At 36.2% G+C, this 18,054-nt stretch overlaps 3 protein-coding genes across 4 annotated transcripts in view; 1 reads left to right on the top strand and 2 right to left on the bottom strand.

Annotated features, from left to right (window-relative positions):
• Positions 1 to 4,162: 4,162 nt before the first annotated feature.
• On the bottom strand, positions 4,163 to 7,760 carry LOC306882460 (lysophosphatidylserine lipase ABHD12-like). The gene is made up of 13 exons (XM_079437085.1): positions 7,630 to 7,760; positions 7,261 to 7,358; positions 6,881 to 6,974; positions 6,633 to 6,752; positions 6,234 to 6,264; positions 6,098 to 6,143; positions 5,863 to 5,992; positions 5,650 to 5,687; positions 5,457 to 5,545; positions 5,060 to 5,142; positions 4,818 to 4,896; positions 4,607 to 4,731; positions 4,163 to 4,346 (listed from the first exon to the last, which is right to left on the bottom strand). The coding sequence occupies exons 1-13, from the start codon at positions 7,725 to 7,727 to the stop codon at positions 4,319 to 4,321; spliced, it is 1,059 nt and encodes a 352-aa protein (XP_079293211.1). The 5' UTR covers positions 7,728 to 7,760; the 3' UTR covers positions 4,163 to 4,318.
• A 1,626-nt stretch (positions 7,761 to 9,386) lies between these two features.
• On the bottom strand, positions 9,387 to 15,752 carry LOC306882172 (lysophosphatidylserine lipase ABHD12-like; the record flags this gene model as incomplete). Its single annotated transcript, XM_079436646.1, has 11 exons — positions 9,387 to 9,521; positions 10,145 to 10,233; positions 10,410 to 10,447; positions 10,591 to 10,720; positions 12,055 to 12,100; positions 12,183 to 12,213; positions 12,782 to 12,901; positions 13,034 to 13,127; positions 14,218 to 14,281; positions 14,395 to 14,584; positions 15,697 to 15,752. The coding sequence occupies 11 exons, from the start codon at positions 15,750 to 15,752 to the stop codon at positions 9,387 to 9,389; spliced, it is 993 nt and encodes a 330-aa protein (XP_079292772.1).
• Positions 14,575 to 18,054, top strand: part of LOC306882264 (S1 RNA-binding domain-containing protein 1-like) — an 80,757-nt gene continuing 77,277 nt past the window's right edge. For both annotated transcript variants that reach the window (XM_079436778.1, XM_079436779.1), the window contains exon 1: positions 14,575 to 14,774. The gene's annotated coding sequence lies outside the window, so the exon portion shown is untranslated. The remainder of the gene's footprint in view (positions 14,775 to 18,054) is intronic.

Below are 18,054 nucleotides of genomic sequence, written 5' to 3'. Positions count from 1 at the left end.
GCTGATTGCTGAGAAGAGGTCACGTGGGTACCGCGGACCAATCGTTGGAGAGAGAAATGATTAAACGATGAGGAAAGAAACCCTCCGCTCTGCCACCCATGGCCACGTCATCTGAGCGCAAACAGAAGGAAAGGCCGGCTTTTTAGCAGGATGTAAAACCACATTGCATGAGTGTTCATTGATAGAAACTTCAAATAATGAAGCAGAAGGTCACGCCTAATCAGCAAACTTGTCACTGTTAGTTTAAAACTATAAAAAAAGCGTTAAATCATTAAAGACCATTGTTATTCAAACTGCTAAAATAAGACTTTTAAAATAACTTAAGTTAACACAAGAGTTGTGGATATTATTATTCGGGTTTCAGGCAAGGTAGTTTTTTGTGTTGTTTGCCCTTTAGATTAGTTTAAGACTTGGGAAAACGCCTCAGCATATAGTGATCCCCAACTTTATTTATTTATTTATTTAGCCTATATTTTAAACTGATATTAAAATCATTTCTCAACACATTTGCATGGACTTTTTGCACATTTGCATTTAAGACCAAGTGAAAATAGTTAATTAATGAATTAATTAAAACAATGTGTTGTAGCCTATTAGCAACACTTGAAAGTTTGAAAACCAATACCCAATACACCAATACAATAAAACTTTAATAGCTTTACTCTGAATCTCTATAATATGGAAATAACTTTTAATTTACCTTCTGATTACACTGCAAAAATGTTTTTCCTTTGTATTTTGCCTTGTTTTTCAATGCAAATATCTAAAGATTCTTAAATCTTTGGGGGCATTTGTGGCCTAATTGTTAGCGAGTCGGACTTTTAACACAAAGGTCACGGAGTCGAGCCTTGGTACCGGCAGGAATTGTAGGTGGGGGGAGTTAAAGTCCTTCGCTTTCTTCCACCTTCAATACCATGACTGAGGTGAGACCCTTGAGCAAGGCACCAAACCCCCAACTGCTCCCCGGCGTTTCATTACTCACTGCTGATTGTGTGCATATGGATGCAGAGCACTAATTCTGAGTATGGGACACAATACTTGGCCACACGTCACATACTTTTCTTCCCTTTTCTTAAATCAAGATACATTTACTTGAGAGGCAACATGACTTTAGATAAGAAGTCTTGTTCTCTGTGAAATTGATCAAAATTAAGTGGATTTATGATTAAAAATGAACAAATATCTGCCAATAGACTCAAAACCAGCAAAAACCAGCCATTATTCCCCATTGACAGATATTTAGGGGCCAAGGACTGAGTATAGGTGCTATTGTATCTGTTGGCATTCTTCCACAGAACCGCTTGTGGGAAAATTATGAGATGGTTCACAGATAGAGGGAAGTCTCAACATTAACCTCTCATGAACTCTAGCCCCCTGACAGTTCAAATTTGCCTATATATTTATGATAATAACTATATGTTTATGCTCACCACTTTCCAACCGTCCCGTATTAGCCGGGACGTCCCATATATTGGGCTTAATTTATGTGTCCCGTACGTGACCTCCCTTGTCCCGTTTCTGCTAACCACTGACTGATACAGCAGCAGTGCTGATCACCGATACGTCATCATTCAATCACAGCCTTGCTTTCGCTCCGTCTCGCGCTAACGCCAATTCCGTCCGTGTTTTGACTTCAGTAAATCAGTTTTGGTGAATACAAACAACGTGATTATTTTTCATGGGTCCAACATACTGCCATTATTCACATACCCCACTACACAGCACAAATGATGGACTCAGAAAGAGCAGGTGTTACTGAAGTGAAGTGAAGTGAAGTGAAGTGACATTCAGCCAAGTATGGTGACCCATACTCGGAATTTGTGCTCTGCATTTAACCCATCCAACGTGCACACACACAGCAGTGAACACACACACACCGTGAACACACACCCGGAGCAGTGGGCAGCCATTTATGCTGCGGCGCCCGGGGAGCAGTTGGGGGTTCGGTGCCTTGCTCAAGGGCACCTCAGTCGTGGTATTGAGGGTGGAGAGAGCGCTGGACATTCACTCCCCCCACCAACAATTCCTGCCGGCCGGAGACTCGAACCCGCAACCTTTGGATTACAAGTCCAGCTCTCTAACCATTAGGCCACGACTTCCTATACTGGCCGCTGTTTTAATTTATTTACGTCTAATGCAATGATTTTGTTTGTTCTTTTTCGGCGCCATAGAAATGTGATGGAATTTGTTTGCCTACACGCTGCCGTCGCGTTCTGGCCGTTTTTGGGTGAGGGCAAGGAACAGAGACTGGTGGCAGAGAGTTGTTTTACCCAGAAATGCGATGCTTTCTTCCCCTCCATCGTTTCTAATCGCAATATTGCCAAAATCTCATTATAATCGCATTAAGAGGGTGCATGTAAACGCACTCAATGTTGTTAAATTTTTCTCATTTTTCTTGAAACACAAAATTACCAATAAAAAAGTGTCAAGCACCAAAAGCAGCCCATATTGAATCTATAAGCGGTATTTAATTGAAAAATACGCATTTTCATATATACTAATGCATACACACACACACGGCAGGGCCAGCGCTAGCTATAGGAAGAGAGCAGGCGATTGTCTAGGCCCTAGGGCCTCAGGCTTTGAGGAGGGGCCTCTATAACCGTAACATCCCCTATATGCCAGTCCACCAGTCAAAACGGGCAGCAAATTATAGCCTCATTATTCATTGTATATATTTCAATTGTCACTCATCTGCAATTAAACCAATTAATGTTGCAGTTTCAATGCGGGTCCCGCCTTCTAAATGTTTGCGTAACAAACGCATGCTTCATGCAAAAGGCTAAATAGGCGATCGTGTCTTTCTGTTCCACTTGATTTGTGTATATATATGTCATATTTAGGGTAACAATGCAATACATAATATCATATTATTGATATTAATAATATGACAATATCTGTAGCTAATATTGATTAAATGGGGGAAATCCTGCCCACCGAGCTAGGGAAAAAATGTTAAAAGCACTTACTGAAGTGGTATTCTGGAACTGTGATTAAATGAAATAAAACAGCAAAATAATAACAACAACATTGTCATCAAATAAAAAAGATTACCTTATATAAAGTTTGATGAATATGTAGCCTACATACAGTACCGGTCAAAAGTTTTTACCCATTGCTATTTTTAATAAATAAAAAAAAACAGCACACAGTTTTGCCACTTGTCATGTGACAGGGCTAACTGATGATAAATCAGCATATAGATCGCTTGGATTATGCCGAAATCATCAAATGATTGCTCATGTAATGCTGAACTTCCTGTCTGCCATTTTGATTCATGTTGAAACCTATTTTTTGGAACTCCTCCTAGACCGTTGGTCCAATTTCTTTCTTTTTTTTTTTACCAAATTCGACCCAAATCATCTTCAGACCATGCTGGAAAAAGATTATGGATTTCGTATCGATAAACAATTTTTTTTTTATAGTGCCGCAACACACTTGAGGCATGATGCCAAAATGATTATGAAGCTGTATATCTTCAATGATTTGCCGTATTGACACCAAACTTTGATTTAGCCTAAAATCATAAATATGACCTTATGCAGTGGATCTAATGCTCCCTTCCGAGTCCCATGCTAGCATGACTTATCTTGCCGATAAGTCTTTTTGCTGTGATTTACAAACTTTGTAAGGTCTTAATTTGTGGAAGAGTGAATTGAGACTTTTTGAGACCTTTTTAAGATAGAATCCCTGGAACATGTTGATTTTCTTATAGTCTTACCACTTGAAATCTGCCAACACAGCATTTAAAGGCAGCAAGAAAACAAAATTTGTTTTTTTTTTTGTTCATGTGTGCTAGCCTTGAGTCATATGCCAGTATAAAAGTTGACAAAATGTGCTTTTAACAGATATACACATCAAGATCTACATGCTCCAAAAGACATATCCCACCTGGACAAGGCTGGCCACTTATTAAGTGGTTTTAAACATTATTCTGCCTCATTCTCTGCCTATCTATGCATGCCGAAGTCCAATTCTGTTGAGTAAATACATACAGAAGAATGTAATTACACAGCTTAGATATCTTAGGACTACTTTAAAGGCTAAATGTGTTAGTAAAGCAACCTTGTAAGAAACTATACAACTGATTTTATGCACTGTGAAAAAGGTTTCACTGCAGTCTGGAAAAAATTAATGTTACAAATATTAACAAGACAATAAATTCACCCTAATGGGGGCAATTCTGTAAAATTTACTTCAGACATTACAATGTTTTATATCCAAGAAGTGCATACTGTTTAAAACAACCAAATTTACAGTAATAGTACCAGTCATACAGCTATTTTAGTTTAAATCCTCCTCCTTCTTTGTGTGTGTATCATGTCATCAGTGACTGCACAAACTCCCTGTAATGATGAAAATAGGCAATTATTTTGCTGTCATTATCTATTTTTTTTCTGTAATTTAGTGATGTACATCAAACATTAGCAACAAGTAACGCATAGCCTACTCCTCAAAAGTAACTAATTATTTTTCACTGTTACTTTTTATGGAAAGTAGTTTTTTTCTCAAAAGCCTTCTATATCTCCAATGAATTTTTAAAAAAATCTTTAAAGAAGTAAGATCAGATTCAGATGAACAAAACATTTTCAGAAGGTGACATCACCTTATGATGTTTGGCAAACCAGGGTCTTTATACAGCCCATTATGAAGATATCCAAATGATGCATCAAATTGTACCAGCTTGACATGTTCATCTGAGTTTTGGGTCTTTTTTGCAATTCTGTAGATCTGAGCCAAAAACAAGTAATTTAAAGTAAAAAAAAAAAAAAGTATTTCTAAATAATTTTTGTAAGGTCAGTTTTGTACAAACAAACCTCTTGAGCTGAGGCAAAGGGCACTAAATGGTCATCTTCAGCATGGAGAATCATAAGGGGAGTTCGAATTTTTTGCAAACTATCAACAAAAAAAAGGGGGGGGGGGGGGGGGGGACAGAAATCAAACATAGCACACTAGCATATTATTACAATCATATTTCTACTCATATTGTTGAATAAATTAATTACCTTATATTTTAAATTAACCATATGTTTGAATATATTAAAACAATATCACATACTTCTCATCAGTTGGAAGATTCAAATCTTTGTTTTTCAGTGAATTGAACAAGAAGTACTGAATGTATGGGAACTTCCAATAAAACTGGAAAAAAGGAAAAAGAGAGATACAAATAACACTTACACATACCAAATTATGATTAATGACCCATTTTATTGATCCTGTGTGATTTATCAATATATAATTCACTTCAAATTTTACAGAATTAAATTGTACAGACCTGAAGTAAATTTCACTTAAAAATCCCAATTATAATGTTTTGATGTTTGATAGGAATGTTTTAAAAATATTTTTAAAATGATCTATACCTAATAAAAATCTTAAACAAAAATACCTAAAACTCATTTGTCAGGACAAGTTGTTTTGACATGATTTCAAAGATCTTGAACGTTACTTACCCAGGTAAAAGGGTGTTCAGTATGTTTATTAGTTTCCATCCTCGCATTTAGGAATGCACCTTCGAGTATTATTCCATCAAACTGTTTACCTGTCAAGAAATGTGCAGTTTTTTGATTAAGACGAAATACAAACTCAGGAGAACCACTGAGACAAACAAGAGCATGCTTGTTTTTAAATCAGTCAAATTCTTACCTTGTTCTAGTAATTTCACTGCAGTGGTAGTCGCAACACTATTGAAAAAGAAACATACTACAGTTATATAGTGCATACTGTAGAAAATACATAGTTTTTTTTTTACTTTCCATTACATTTTTACTTTCCAAAACATGTGTTGTTTCTAATACATTTGAAGTAAACTTAGCAAAAGTCAAATGCAAAAGTCATAAAAATGCAGATTCTACACACCCACTACCAAGCGAGTGACCCCACACACACACCAGGCTGTTTCCACTGCGTGCCTTAACCCAGTGGTACAAATATAAGACATCAGTAGTCAGACCGGCCTCTGTAGGCTCACCAGTGGAGTCCCCAAAACCTGACAGGTTTTAATATTTGAGTAAGCAATAGAGAAATATACTGAAGATTAAGACTGAAATCAGCTCCAATGGTTGGCTAGTGAAGTGACAACATTTTAACCCACCTCTGTAGTCCAGCGCCAAAACGTGATATCCAACAGCACTCAAGACCTGTGTGGCCAAGACACTTCAGTCATTATTACTATTCAAGTTTTTAGACTTTCTTCCCTTCTTCATAATGAATTAAGTGAGTTTGCTCACATTTGCAATTCCAATTCGATGAGGTGCAGATCTGTTTATTAAAAGTACAAAAATTAGAACATCAAGAATAAGAAGAAAAAAGTGGATACTTTTATTTATTTTTTGAAGAACATATTTTAAATTGTACCACCAAACAAATCAAATCAAATCACAGAGGAGCTAAAAGTTGTATTAGCATGCAGTTGCCCACCCCGGTTTTTTACTAAGGTAAAGTGCAAAGCAGTGTGAAGTTCAAAGCAGAAGTCAGATCACTGCTCTCAGAGATTCTGCAGATATTGTATACTGTCTATGGGTAAGCAGATCAATAGCAGACAAATATATTTTTTCCTAAACAAAGAATAAAAGTCCTAAAAAGCTCTAGTATAAAAAACCTCTTAAGATAATTAAAAGGTTTCTTGCCTGTTACCCTTGTTGCCATGGAGGTAGATGAAAATGGGCGATCCGTCCCCCAGAGCTTCCTCGTACCAGTCTAGATCTTTCCCCTGTGCCTCCTCCCATCTATGCTCAGGTGCAGTGTGCCTAGAAACATTTATAATACGAGGAGGACAAAAGAAGATATATATATATATATATATATATATATATATTGAAAACCTTAATGTTTGTCTTGTTTTATAATTTTTTGTGTGTATATACAGGAAACTAACCACACGCCCACTCTCACCCCCTCTTCGGGTTTGAGGTAGATATTTAAAGTGTGATTGAGACCTATATCTGAAGGTCGGCTGAGGTCAATAGAGCCTGGAGAAATATACAAATGAGTTTAGAAAAAATTCATAAACTATATATAGATGACACCACATTTACATTTATTCATTTAGCTGACGCTTTTATCCAAAGCGACTTACAATTGCTATATATGTCAGAGGTCGCACGCCTCTGGAGCAACTAGGGGTTAAGTGTCTTGCTCAGGAACACATTGGTGTCTCACAGTGGATTCGAACCCGGGTCTCTCACACCAAAGGCATGTGTCTTATCCACTGCGCCATCACCACCACATCAATATTTAACAAAAAATGTTGCATACCAGAGAAGAGATGCAGAAGAAATGGTATTGATGCAGATGCAGAGAGGATGCAGAGAGAAAGAAGTGCCATTTTAGTCCAAGTCCATTGCCGCTGGGATCTTAAGAAATAAGGACACGCACAGAAACTGGGTGTAAAAACATCTGATTTTAAAATAACATTTGAATTTTAAAGCAATATTCATAGTGTCATAGTTCATAGTTTTCACAACCAACTACATTTGAGCTCTATTCAGGGCTTAATAAAGCATCACTGTTAGACATTGCCCGATGTCGTTGCTGTTAATTTTTTATGCAGTTGTTATGCAGCTGTCTAGCAAAACCGGACTACACTGAATTACTTTCAAAGAAGTCAATGCAAATGTGACTTGCCTTGCATGCACACTTAAACCCTTAGGTTTCTGACCGGATTGTTGCAATCTTCCTGCAGACTGAAATTTTCTTTCAGATTTATTGATCCTTTTCTTCATTTTGAAGAGCAGGGTTAGCGTCTGTCTATTTACTTTAACACAGCTTTGGTAATAATTGACAATCAAACCGTGCAACTCACGGAAATGGATGGGTGTAAAGAGCAAAGGGCACGAACTGGGTTTATGTGCACACTTTTTTGTTTTCTCTAGAATTTGCTACATCATTTTGGTGTGATATTTGAATATATACTGCTCCTGACATGCTTTATGATCAGTTATGAAAGTATATTTTGTACACATATTGAAATAGTTTTTTAGTATGTTGTGTATTTTATGGAGAATGACCCATTTTACAGATTTGTGGCATGATAACATACATTATTACATTTTTGAAGCTAAAAAAAAAGATTACAATGGCATTATTTATAATTAAGACTCTTTTTCGTACAAAGCACTCCACTCAGCAAAGGTTTAGTTTGTTGGCTCTCATAACCAGATTTCTGAAGTGTGTAATCTGTTGTTAGTGTGTACACTGTCTCCATTGGTCAAGGGGAACGGCATATTTCTTTCTTTATTTCTTTGAGTTTCCACATGCCTCTTATTGGCTTCTTTTACACCTATTCACACCTTAAATGAACTTCAGTATTCACCAATGTTTGGAATAATAATTGCTTTGTCAGATATCTTTGTCAGACAGTACCATTAATATATTCACCAATACCTATACATTGACTTAACATTAAAAATAAAGTTGAAATATATATTAAATTAAAATGCTTATTTAGAAATTTGTTTCTACAGAGACAATTTTGTTTGCTGACATTTAATATCTGACAATACAGCTTAAGGTTTTCTTTACCATTTTACAGACTTAAAGTCGTTATATGAAAACCTTATTCTGTTTATACATCTTCTCCTGAAATATTTGATGAGATCAAATTAAGTTGAAAAGATTTACCTCCAGGTTTTAAGAGTTCTTCTTTTTACTATCCCAGACATCCTTATTTTTCATTGACATTTATTTGTTTTCCACACTAAGACGCTTTGAACAGCAAAGGTGTTTACAGAACCAGTGAATCTGATGACATGTGAGTTGTTTTGCACAGGCCAACAGTTTTTTTCATTTTAGCTTCCAAGACTATATGCAACATTGTGTGCAGTAAAGTGGATTTTACATTATTTCCAGTAGATTAGGTGTTGAAAACATGCACATGAATTATAACTGGTGTGTCAATCTGAACATTACACTGTGGACACAGTAATACAAACTCAGAAAATAAATATAAAAAAATATTGTATAAAAAATTAAAAATTTAACTTTTGTCACTGAAGTCTCGAAATAAATTAATTTGACAAATATTAACAACAATTGGTGGAATTCTGGGGGTGGGGGGACATCAGACATTAAAATGTTTTAGAAGTGCATACTGTTTAAAACAGCTGTAAATTTACAGATACAACACCAATTGTATGAAACAGCTATATAGCTGAATATTAGTTGGTGTAAATCCTCCTCCTCCTGAGTGTGTCTCTCATGTCATCAGTGACTGCACAAACTCCCTGTAATGAAGAAAATATTCATTCATTCTGGTGCTATTCAACATTAGCAAGAATAGCCTCCTCCTTTAGTTTTTTTCCTCTAAAGCTGTTTTTATATCTCTTATGGAATTTATTTTTAAATCTTAACATTAGTAATAATTAGATGCACAGAGAGTGAAATCACCTTATGATATTTGGCAAACCAGGGTCTTTATACAGCCCATTATGAAGGTATCCAAGCGATCCATCAAACGGGACCAGTTTGACCTGCTTATCTGAGTTCTGAGCCTTTTTTGCAATTCTGTAGATCTGAGCCTGAAAAATTGTAATTTAAAGTTAGAATGTATTCCCCAATCATTTTTTAAAGGTAAATCAAGTTTCATATACACAAACCTCTTTAGCTGAGGCAAAGGGCACTAAATTTTCATCTTCTGCATGGAGAATGAGGGGAGTTCTAAGTTTCTATTAACTATCAACAACAAAAAAAAAGGGAGGAGGTGGTTTAACATTTTAATATTTAACATACTGTAACACTGGCATAATTTAGTGAAACAATATCACATACTTCTCATCAGTTGGAAAGGCAAAAATGTTGTTTTTAAGTGGATTGAAAAGGAAGAACTGAATGCATGGGAACTTCCAATAAAACTGGACAAAAAAAAGGAAAAGAAAAGAGATACAAATAAGACTTATATATACCAAACTTTGATTGACAACCCATATTTTTTGTGTTTGCATAGTTTGTCCTTAAAAGTATAAAGGAACTTTACATTTTACAGAATTAAATGAAATTTTTTAAGTCAATTTTGCTTTGTAGGAAAATCCGAATTACAATGTTTTGATGTCTGAAAGGTACCTAGTAAATAATACCTAATAAAATATCTAAAACTTGTCAGGTCCAGTTTGTCACAATTTTAAAGATCCTGAACGTTACTTACCCAAATAAAAGGGTGTTCAATAGGTTGATCGCTTGCTATCCGTCCGGTTACGAATGCATCCTCAAGTATTATTCCATCAAACTGTTCTCCTGTCAAGAAATAGTTTTTTTTTTTTTTTTTTTTTTTTTTTACATTAAAATATGTGAAGTTACTATGCCCTAAAATGACAACTCCTTAAGTCAAACATAAAGAGTGAGAGAACAACAATGAAGAGCCACTGAGACAAACAACAGCATACTTGTTTTTAAATCAGTTTAATTTTTACCTTGCTCCAGTAATTTCACTGCAGTGTTAGTTGTAACACTATTGAAAAAAGAAACATGCTGTACAATCTGAAGAAAATACATTATATATGTTTCTATTATTATTTTTCTTAAACATTTGCAGTAAACATATACATTTGCAATAGTATACATAGTAACATTTGCAATAAACATTTTACACACCCACTACCAAGCGAGTGACCCCACACACACACCAGGCTGTTTCCACTGTGTGCCTTAACCCAGTGGTACAAGTACACAGTATCAGTAGTCAGACTGGCCTCTGTAGGCTCGCCAGTGGAGTCCCCAAAACCTGACAGGTTTTAATATATTTGAGTAAGCAATAGAGAAATCCAGGGCCGTGCACAGACGTTTTGAGGGGCAGTGGCCCAAACCAAAAAAAGGGGCACTAAGGGGGTGGGTGCTTGTTAACAAATTATCCAGTTGTTATAAATATACACTACCAGTCAAAAGTTTTTTTTTTTTTTTTAATTTTTAATGTTTTTTAAAGGAAGGAAAGGGAAAGGGAAGTGGTGTGTGGCCAAGTATGGTGACCCATACTCTGAATTTGTGCTCTGCATTTAACCCATCCAAGTGTACACACCATAGTGAACATACACCCGGAGCAGTGAGCAGCCAATGCTGCGGCGCCCGGGGAGCATTTGGGGGTTCGGTGGCTTGCTCAAGGGTCTCACCTCAGTCGTGGTATTGAGGGTGGAGAGAGTGTTGGTTATTCACTCCTCCCACCTACAATCCCTGCTGGACCTTATTCAGATAAATGCTGTTCTTCTTTCTATTCGAAACCTGAAAACAATTTTACTCAGCTGTTTTCAACATATAATAATAATTGTTTTTGAGCAGCAAATAAGAATATTAGAATGATTTTTGAAGGATCGTGTGACTGGAGTAATGATGCTAAACATTCAGCTTGAAATCATAGGAATAAATTACATTTTAAAATATATTAAAATAGAATATTAATAGCAAGAATTAAAGTGTGACAAACTGCTAAATATTCTATATGATGATATACCTGATGTTGAACTGCCTTTAGCAGCCTCCCTTTGCTCTTTCTCTTTCTCCTTTTTTGAGAAGGCATTTTTTTAACAAAGTGTGCCAACAACAGCAAATTTGGTGCAAATTTATATTAGATCTCATCGGGTACAATAAATTGATTAGACATTCTAAGAACGGATATTCTGTAGGCTACAAGTTGTTACGACTTTTAGAGCAAATCATTACCGACAGTAACGCAAAAACAAACTACCAAATTACTAATTCAGCGAATCATTCACTGACTGTAATGTGGATTGCAATGAATCAACATGTTAATGCATGAACCTTTGGGAAGAACTGTCCTCTCCAGAGAAGCGGGCACACAGATTGTGAGTGATGGAAAACATGGAGCGGATTCGTGAAATCAGTGGATCTTTAGTGGAGCGGTAACTGGAAGCTTTGAGCTGGGGTGATAGCAGGGGTGGGTTTGGTGAAAGGGGCACCTCAGCCGATGAGGGCAGAGGGGCAGTGGCTCTAGCCACCGGGCCACCTCCTAGTGCACAGCCCTGGAGAAATCATATACTGAAGATCAAGTGCAAAATGAATTCCAGTGATTATTGGTTACAGTGAAGTGACAACATTTTAACCCACCTCTGTAGTCCAGCGCCAAAACGTGATATCCAACAGCACTCAAGACCTGTGTGGCCAAGACACTTCAGTCATTACCACTATTCAAGTTCTTAGAGTTTCTTCAAAATTAAATAAGTGAGTTTGCTCACATTTGCAACTCCAATACGATGGGGTGCAGATCTGTTTATTAAAAGTACAAAAAGTAGTAGTCATGTTATCATCAAGAAAAAATGTATTGTTTATTTAGTCAAACAAGAAAAATCACAGATGAACTGAAAGTTATATTAGCCAAAGTCAATATGGTAATCTTAAGTTTGGTAGTGTTTGTTTGTTACATTTGGTTTCACTGGACTGTGATATTTTTTTAAAATAGTCAGGTTGCAAATTAATTGAATGTGGACATTATGTGATATGCTGCAGTTGCTCATCCCAGTTTTTACTAAGGTAAATTACAAAGCAGTGTGAAGTTCAATGCACAAGTTAGATCACTGATCTCTGTGCAAAGAGATTATGCAGATATTGCATAGTGTCTAAAGACCTTAGTCAGGTTAGACACAATACTGAATTTAAATTATGAAAACGAGGCTGTGAAGTCTTACCATCTTTGCAATGTCACACACTGAATAAAGGTTCTATAGATCATAATCAAAGGCATACAAATGTAATATTTAGTGAAAGTCCTAGAATAAAAATGATTCTTATTATTGTTTTCTTTTTTAAGTTTTAAGGTTATTAAAAGGTTTCTTGCCTGTTACTCTTGTTGCCATGGAGGTAGATGAAAATGGGCGATCCGTCCCCCAGAGCTTCCTCGTACCAGTCTAGATCTTTCCCCTGTGCCTCCTCCCATCTATGCTCAGGTACAGTGTGCCTAGAAACATTTATAATACGAGGAGGACAAAAGAAGATATATATATATATATATATATATATATATATATATTGAAAACCTTAATATTTGTCTTGTTTTATAATTTTTTGTGTGTATATACAGGAAACTAACCACACGCCCACTCTCACCCCCTCTTCGGGTTTGAGGTAGATATTTAAAGTGTGATTGAGACCTATATCTGAAGGTCGGCTGAGGTCAATACAGTCTGGAGAAATACACAAATGAGATTAGGAAAAATTCATAAACTACAGATGACAACACAACATCAATATTTGGAACAAAAAATGTTGTATACCAGAGAGGAGATGCAGAAAAAATGGTATTGATACAGAGAGTAGATGCAGGAGAAATGGTATTGATACAGAGAGGATGCAGAAGAAATGGTATTGATACAGAGAGGAGATGCAGAAGAAATGGTATTGATACAGAGAGGAGATGCAGAAGAAATGGTATTGATACAGAGAGGAGATGCAGAAGAAATGGTATTGATACAGAGAGTAGATGCAGGAGAAATGGTATTGTAGAGAGGATGCAGAAGAAATGGTATTGATACAGAGAGGAGATGCAGAAGAAATGGTATTGATACAGAGAGGATGCAGAAGAAATGGTATTGATACAGAGAGGAGATGCAGAAGAAATGGTATTGATACAGAGAGGATGCAGAAGAAATGGTATTGATACAGAGAGGATGCAGAGAGAAAGAAGTGCCATTTCAGTCCAAGTCCATTGCCGCTGGGATCTTAAGAAAGAAGGACACGCACAGAAACTGGGTGTAAAAAGTCAGATTTTCGATCTAGTGATCTAGTGTGCTATATTCAAGATGTGGCTATATTCAAGACATTGCGATCTATTTGTTTTGGTTGATGCTTTTGCCTTTGCTTACAAGTGTTGTTGCTGAAAGATGAAAGGTTAAGTAATGGTATGAACTCTTGATGAATTGCATAAATGTACCTTCATAGTTTTAGTTCTAATAGCTTGTGTTGCCTTTATTTTTTTCACACTGCAAATTTAATAATCTTCATAGTGTCATATTTTAAAAGTTCTTCTCTTTTACAACCAACTACATTTGAGACCTGACACTGCCATTTCCTGATATTGTTGCTCCTTGTTTTATGCCAAAAAACATATAAATCGTTTAAATCCTTAGGTTTCTGCCCAGATTGTTGCAGTCTTCCTGCAGACTGTTTTTTCTGTCAGATTGAACTACTTTTCGCTTCATTTTAAAGAGCACGGAGCACTCTAACTATTTACTCTAACGTTAAATAGCTTTGGATAACAATAATTGAAAAACAAACCGTGCAAATCACGGAAGTGGATAAAGAGCAAAGAACATGGACTGGGCATGTACAGCTCCCGTTTCTGCATATTGAGGAAACATTTGAGAAAAAAAAACATCAAGCTGAACTTTTATTATGTATTTTAAGAGTTTGAGAACATTAGCTACATCACTTGATGCGCAGCAGTCAGCTGACCGCGCGCTCATCAGCATAAAGCCTCGTCACGAGACCCAGGCGAGTCACTGGGTCGAGGCGGAGTTGGCGGCTGCAGAGGGCGGAGCGGAAGATGGAGGAGGGGGAGATGTCGATTCCCAGGGTGGTTGGCAACAGCTGGACTGTGAATGGACAGGAGCGTGTGGAAGGAAGTGACGGATCAGGAAATGAACTAGGAGAGATGGAAGTAGGTGGCGGGATATACGAAAGCTGGGAGTCGGTTAGGAATAATAAACGGAAAAAGAAAAGGAAAAACAAAACCGATGAAAGTGATTCAGACAGGGGATCAAATACGGAGGAGAAGCGGAGGGAGGAGTATGTAATTTTTGCAAAACTTATGGACGAAGGGGACTCGTTTGGAGGTATGAATCCAATTCAACTAACAAAATCGTTAAATAAGGAAATAGGTGAAATAAAGAGTGCTAAAGTACTAAGAAATGGAGCCCTGATGATTGTGTGTAAGGATGAGAAACAGCAAGGGAAAGCAATCAAAATGAACATAATCAACAGAAAGAAAGTGGAATGTTCCAAGACTTACAAGAAATTTACAAAAGGAGTCATTACTGGGATTCCGGTAAACGTATCAGTTGATGATGTGAAGAGAAACATAACAAATGCTAGAGTAAATGAAGTTAGACGTCTTAAAATTAACAGAAATGGTAATATGCAGGATAGTCTATCGGTGATGATCAACTTTGATCAGGAAAAACTTCCAGAAAAAGTGTACATTGGCTTTATGTGCTATGACGTAAGATTGTATATTCCCCCTCCAATCAGATGTTTTAAATGTCAGAGATATGGGCATATAGCTGCGGTATGCAAGGGAAAGCAGAGATGTGGAAAATGTAGTGGAGAACATGAGTATGGAAAATGCCAGGAGGGTACAAAGCTGAAGTGTTGCAATTGTGGGGGCGAACACAGTGCCGCTTACAGAGGATGTGAAGTTAGTAAGAGGCAGACCGAAGTGCAACGAATCAAGGTTGTTCAGGGAATCAGTTATGCAGAAGCTGCAAAGAAAGTCTCAGGGAATGTGACAGTAGTTAAGCAATCAGAAATTATCAGGAAAGAAATTAATCAAGGAAAGAAATGTCAAGGATGTAATAAATTGAAGGAGGAAACTTTGATAGTGAAAAAGAATGATTTTGTAATGTTCATGGCAGAAATAATAAATTGCTCTGCACAGACAAAAAGTAGAAATGAAAGGATTAAAATAATTGTTAAATCTGCAGAGAGATATCTAGATGTTAAAGGGCTGCAATGGGAGACCGTAAGAGACTCCCTTACTGAAGAGACACAATCTTCTCAGGCATGTGTTGGATTTTCTTAATGTTACTGACCATACTACAGTGGAATGCAAGGAGTCTAATTGCAAATGGCCAAGAGCTTAAGAAATACATCGATATGTTAACAGTGAAACCTAATGTAATATGTATTCAGGAAACATGGTTAAAACCACAGTTGGATTATATAATAAATGGTTATAGTATAATTAGAAGAGATAGAGAATCTGGCAGAGGAGGAGGAGTAGCAACATTTATACAAAATGGGATGAAATATAAGGTAGAACAAATAAATAAAGAGTATGAATCAATCATAACTAAGATATGGACCGAAAGAGGGAGTATAGATATTGTTAATTATTATAATCCATGTGAAAAATTAAGTCAAGTTATTTTAGAAGCTGTTGTAGGTTATTTGCATGACAAAGTAGTGTGGTGTGGTGATTTTAATTCCTATAATACATTATGGGGAAGTAATAATACTGATGTGAATGGACAAATAATTGAAGAATTCATTGATGATAATCACTTGGTGTGTATTAATAATGGAGAGGGAACACGATATAACAGTATACAAAATACAGAAACTGCACTTGACCTAACATTTGTGTCTTCTGTTATTGCAGGGATTACTACATGGAATGTAAACAAATATACTACAATAGGGAGTGATCATTATCCGGTAGTGACTACGGTTGGTACAAAAATATGTCATGAAAAAGAAAATAGAAGTCCTAGATGGAAGTTGGAGAAAGTAGATTGGGAAGTCTTTCGAGTAATTTGTGAAGATAGATGTATGACTCTGCAAGAAGAAAACCAGATGGACGTAAATATATTCAATAGTAAGTTAGTTAATGAAATAATTCAGTCGGCTGAACAAACTATACCTAAAACAACAGGAATAAGACATGTAAAGAATGTACCTTGGTGGAATGATGATTGTAAAGCAGCTATAAAAGTAAGGAATAAAGCATTTAAGAAACTTAAAAAGCAGCATTCTATGGAGGCTTTGATTCAGTATAAAAGCGCCCAGGCAGTAGTAAGGAAAACAATAAAAACACAAAAGCGTATTTTTTGGAAACAGTACTGTGATAGTATTGGAAGAACAGTACATCTGTCAGATGTATGGAATATGATTAGGAAAATGGGGGGGATTAGAAGGAATTATGAGTTACCAGTGATTATAGGCAAAGTCAAAATGGCTGTCACCAATTTAGATAAGGCTGAACTTCTAGTAGAAACATTTAAGAAAGTTCATAGCGCAGATAATCTTTCAGAAGAAGCAAAACAGTGTAGGAGTAACACATTAATGAATTATCCTAATTTGGTAAAGAAAGATGAGATGTCAGATAGTTTATTAGATTTGCCTATAAACATGTTTGAGTTAAAAAGAGCAATCAAAACTGCTCGGCAGACCACTCCAGGAAGAGATGGAGTGTGTTATAAAATGCTGGCAAATATGACAGATAATACACTGGAAAAAGTACTAAAATTATTTAACCTAGTATGGGAAACTGGTCAACTCCCTTCAGTATGGAAACAAGCAATAATAGTACCTATTCTTAAACCTGGAAAAAACCCATCAGATCCTTCTAGTTATAGGCCTATTGCACTTACTTCTCAATTATGTAAAACAATGGAAAGAATAATTACAGAAAGAATAACATATTTTTTAGAGAGTAAAAATCTGTTGTCTCCTTATCAGAGTGGATTCCGTAAGGGCAGGAATACAATGGACTCTGTATTATGTCTAGAATCAGACATTAGGAAAGCACAGACAAACAAAGAAGTAGTAGTAGCTATCTTCTTTGATGTGGAAAAGGCATATGATATGCTCTGGAAAGAAGGATTATTAATCAAGTTAAAGTCTTTAGGAATTAGTGGTAGAGCATATAACTGGGTTCAGAACTTTTTATTTGACAGAAAAATACAAGTTAAAGTAGGTGAAGAATACTCTAGAATGCATACAGTGGAGAATGGAACACCACAAGGTAGTGTGTGCAGTCCATTAATATTCAACATAATGATTAATGGCATCTTTTCACAAGTTGAACAGAATATTGGAAAATCTTTATATGCAGATGATGGGGCTTTGTGGACTAGAGGTCGCAATATATCATATGTTCATAAAAAAATGCAAAAGGCAATAGAGGAAGTTGAAAAGTGGGCTAATAAATGGGGGTTTAAATTATCTGTATCAAAAACGCAGGTCATTTGTTTCTCAAGGCGACTTAAAAGCATACCCCTCTCTTTGAAATTATATGGGAATCCTCTTGAGCAAGTTAAAGTTATAAGATTTCTAGGAGTTTGGTTTGATGAAAAACTTACATGGAAAATTCATCTGGATAAAATTAAGGACAAG

This window comes from Barbus barbus (assembly GCF_936440315.1).
Source record: "Barbus barbus genome assembly, chromosome: 16".
NCBI classification, from domain to species: Eukaryota; Metazoa; Chordata; class Actinopteri; order Cypriniformes; family Cyprinidae; genus Barbus; species Barbus barbus.
Note: the sequence above shows the minus strand (reverse complement) of the source record. Positions and strands in the feature narration are given on the sequence as shown.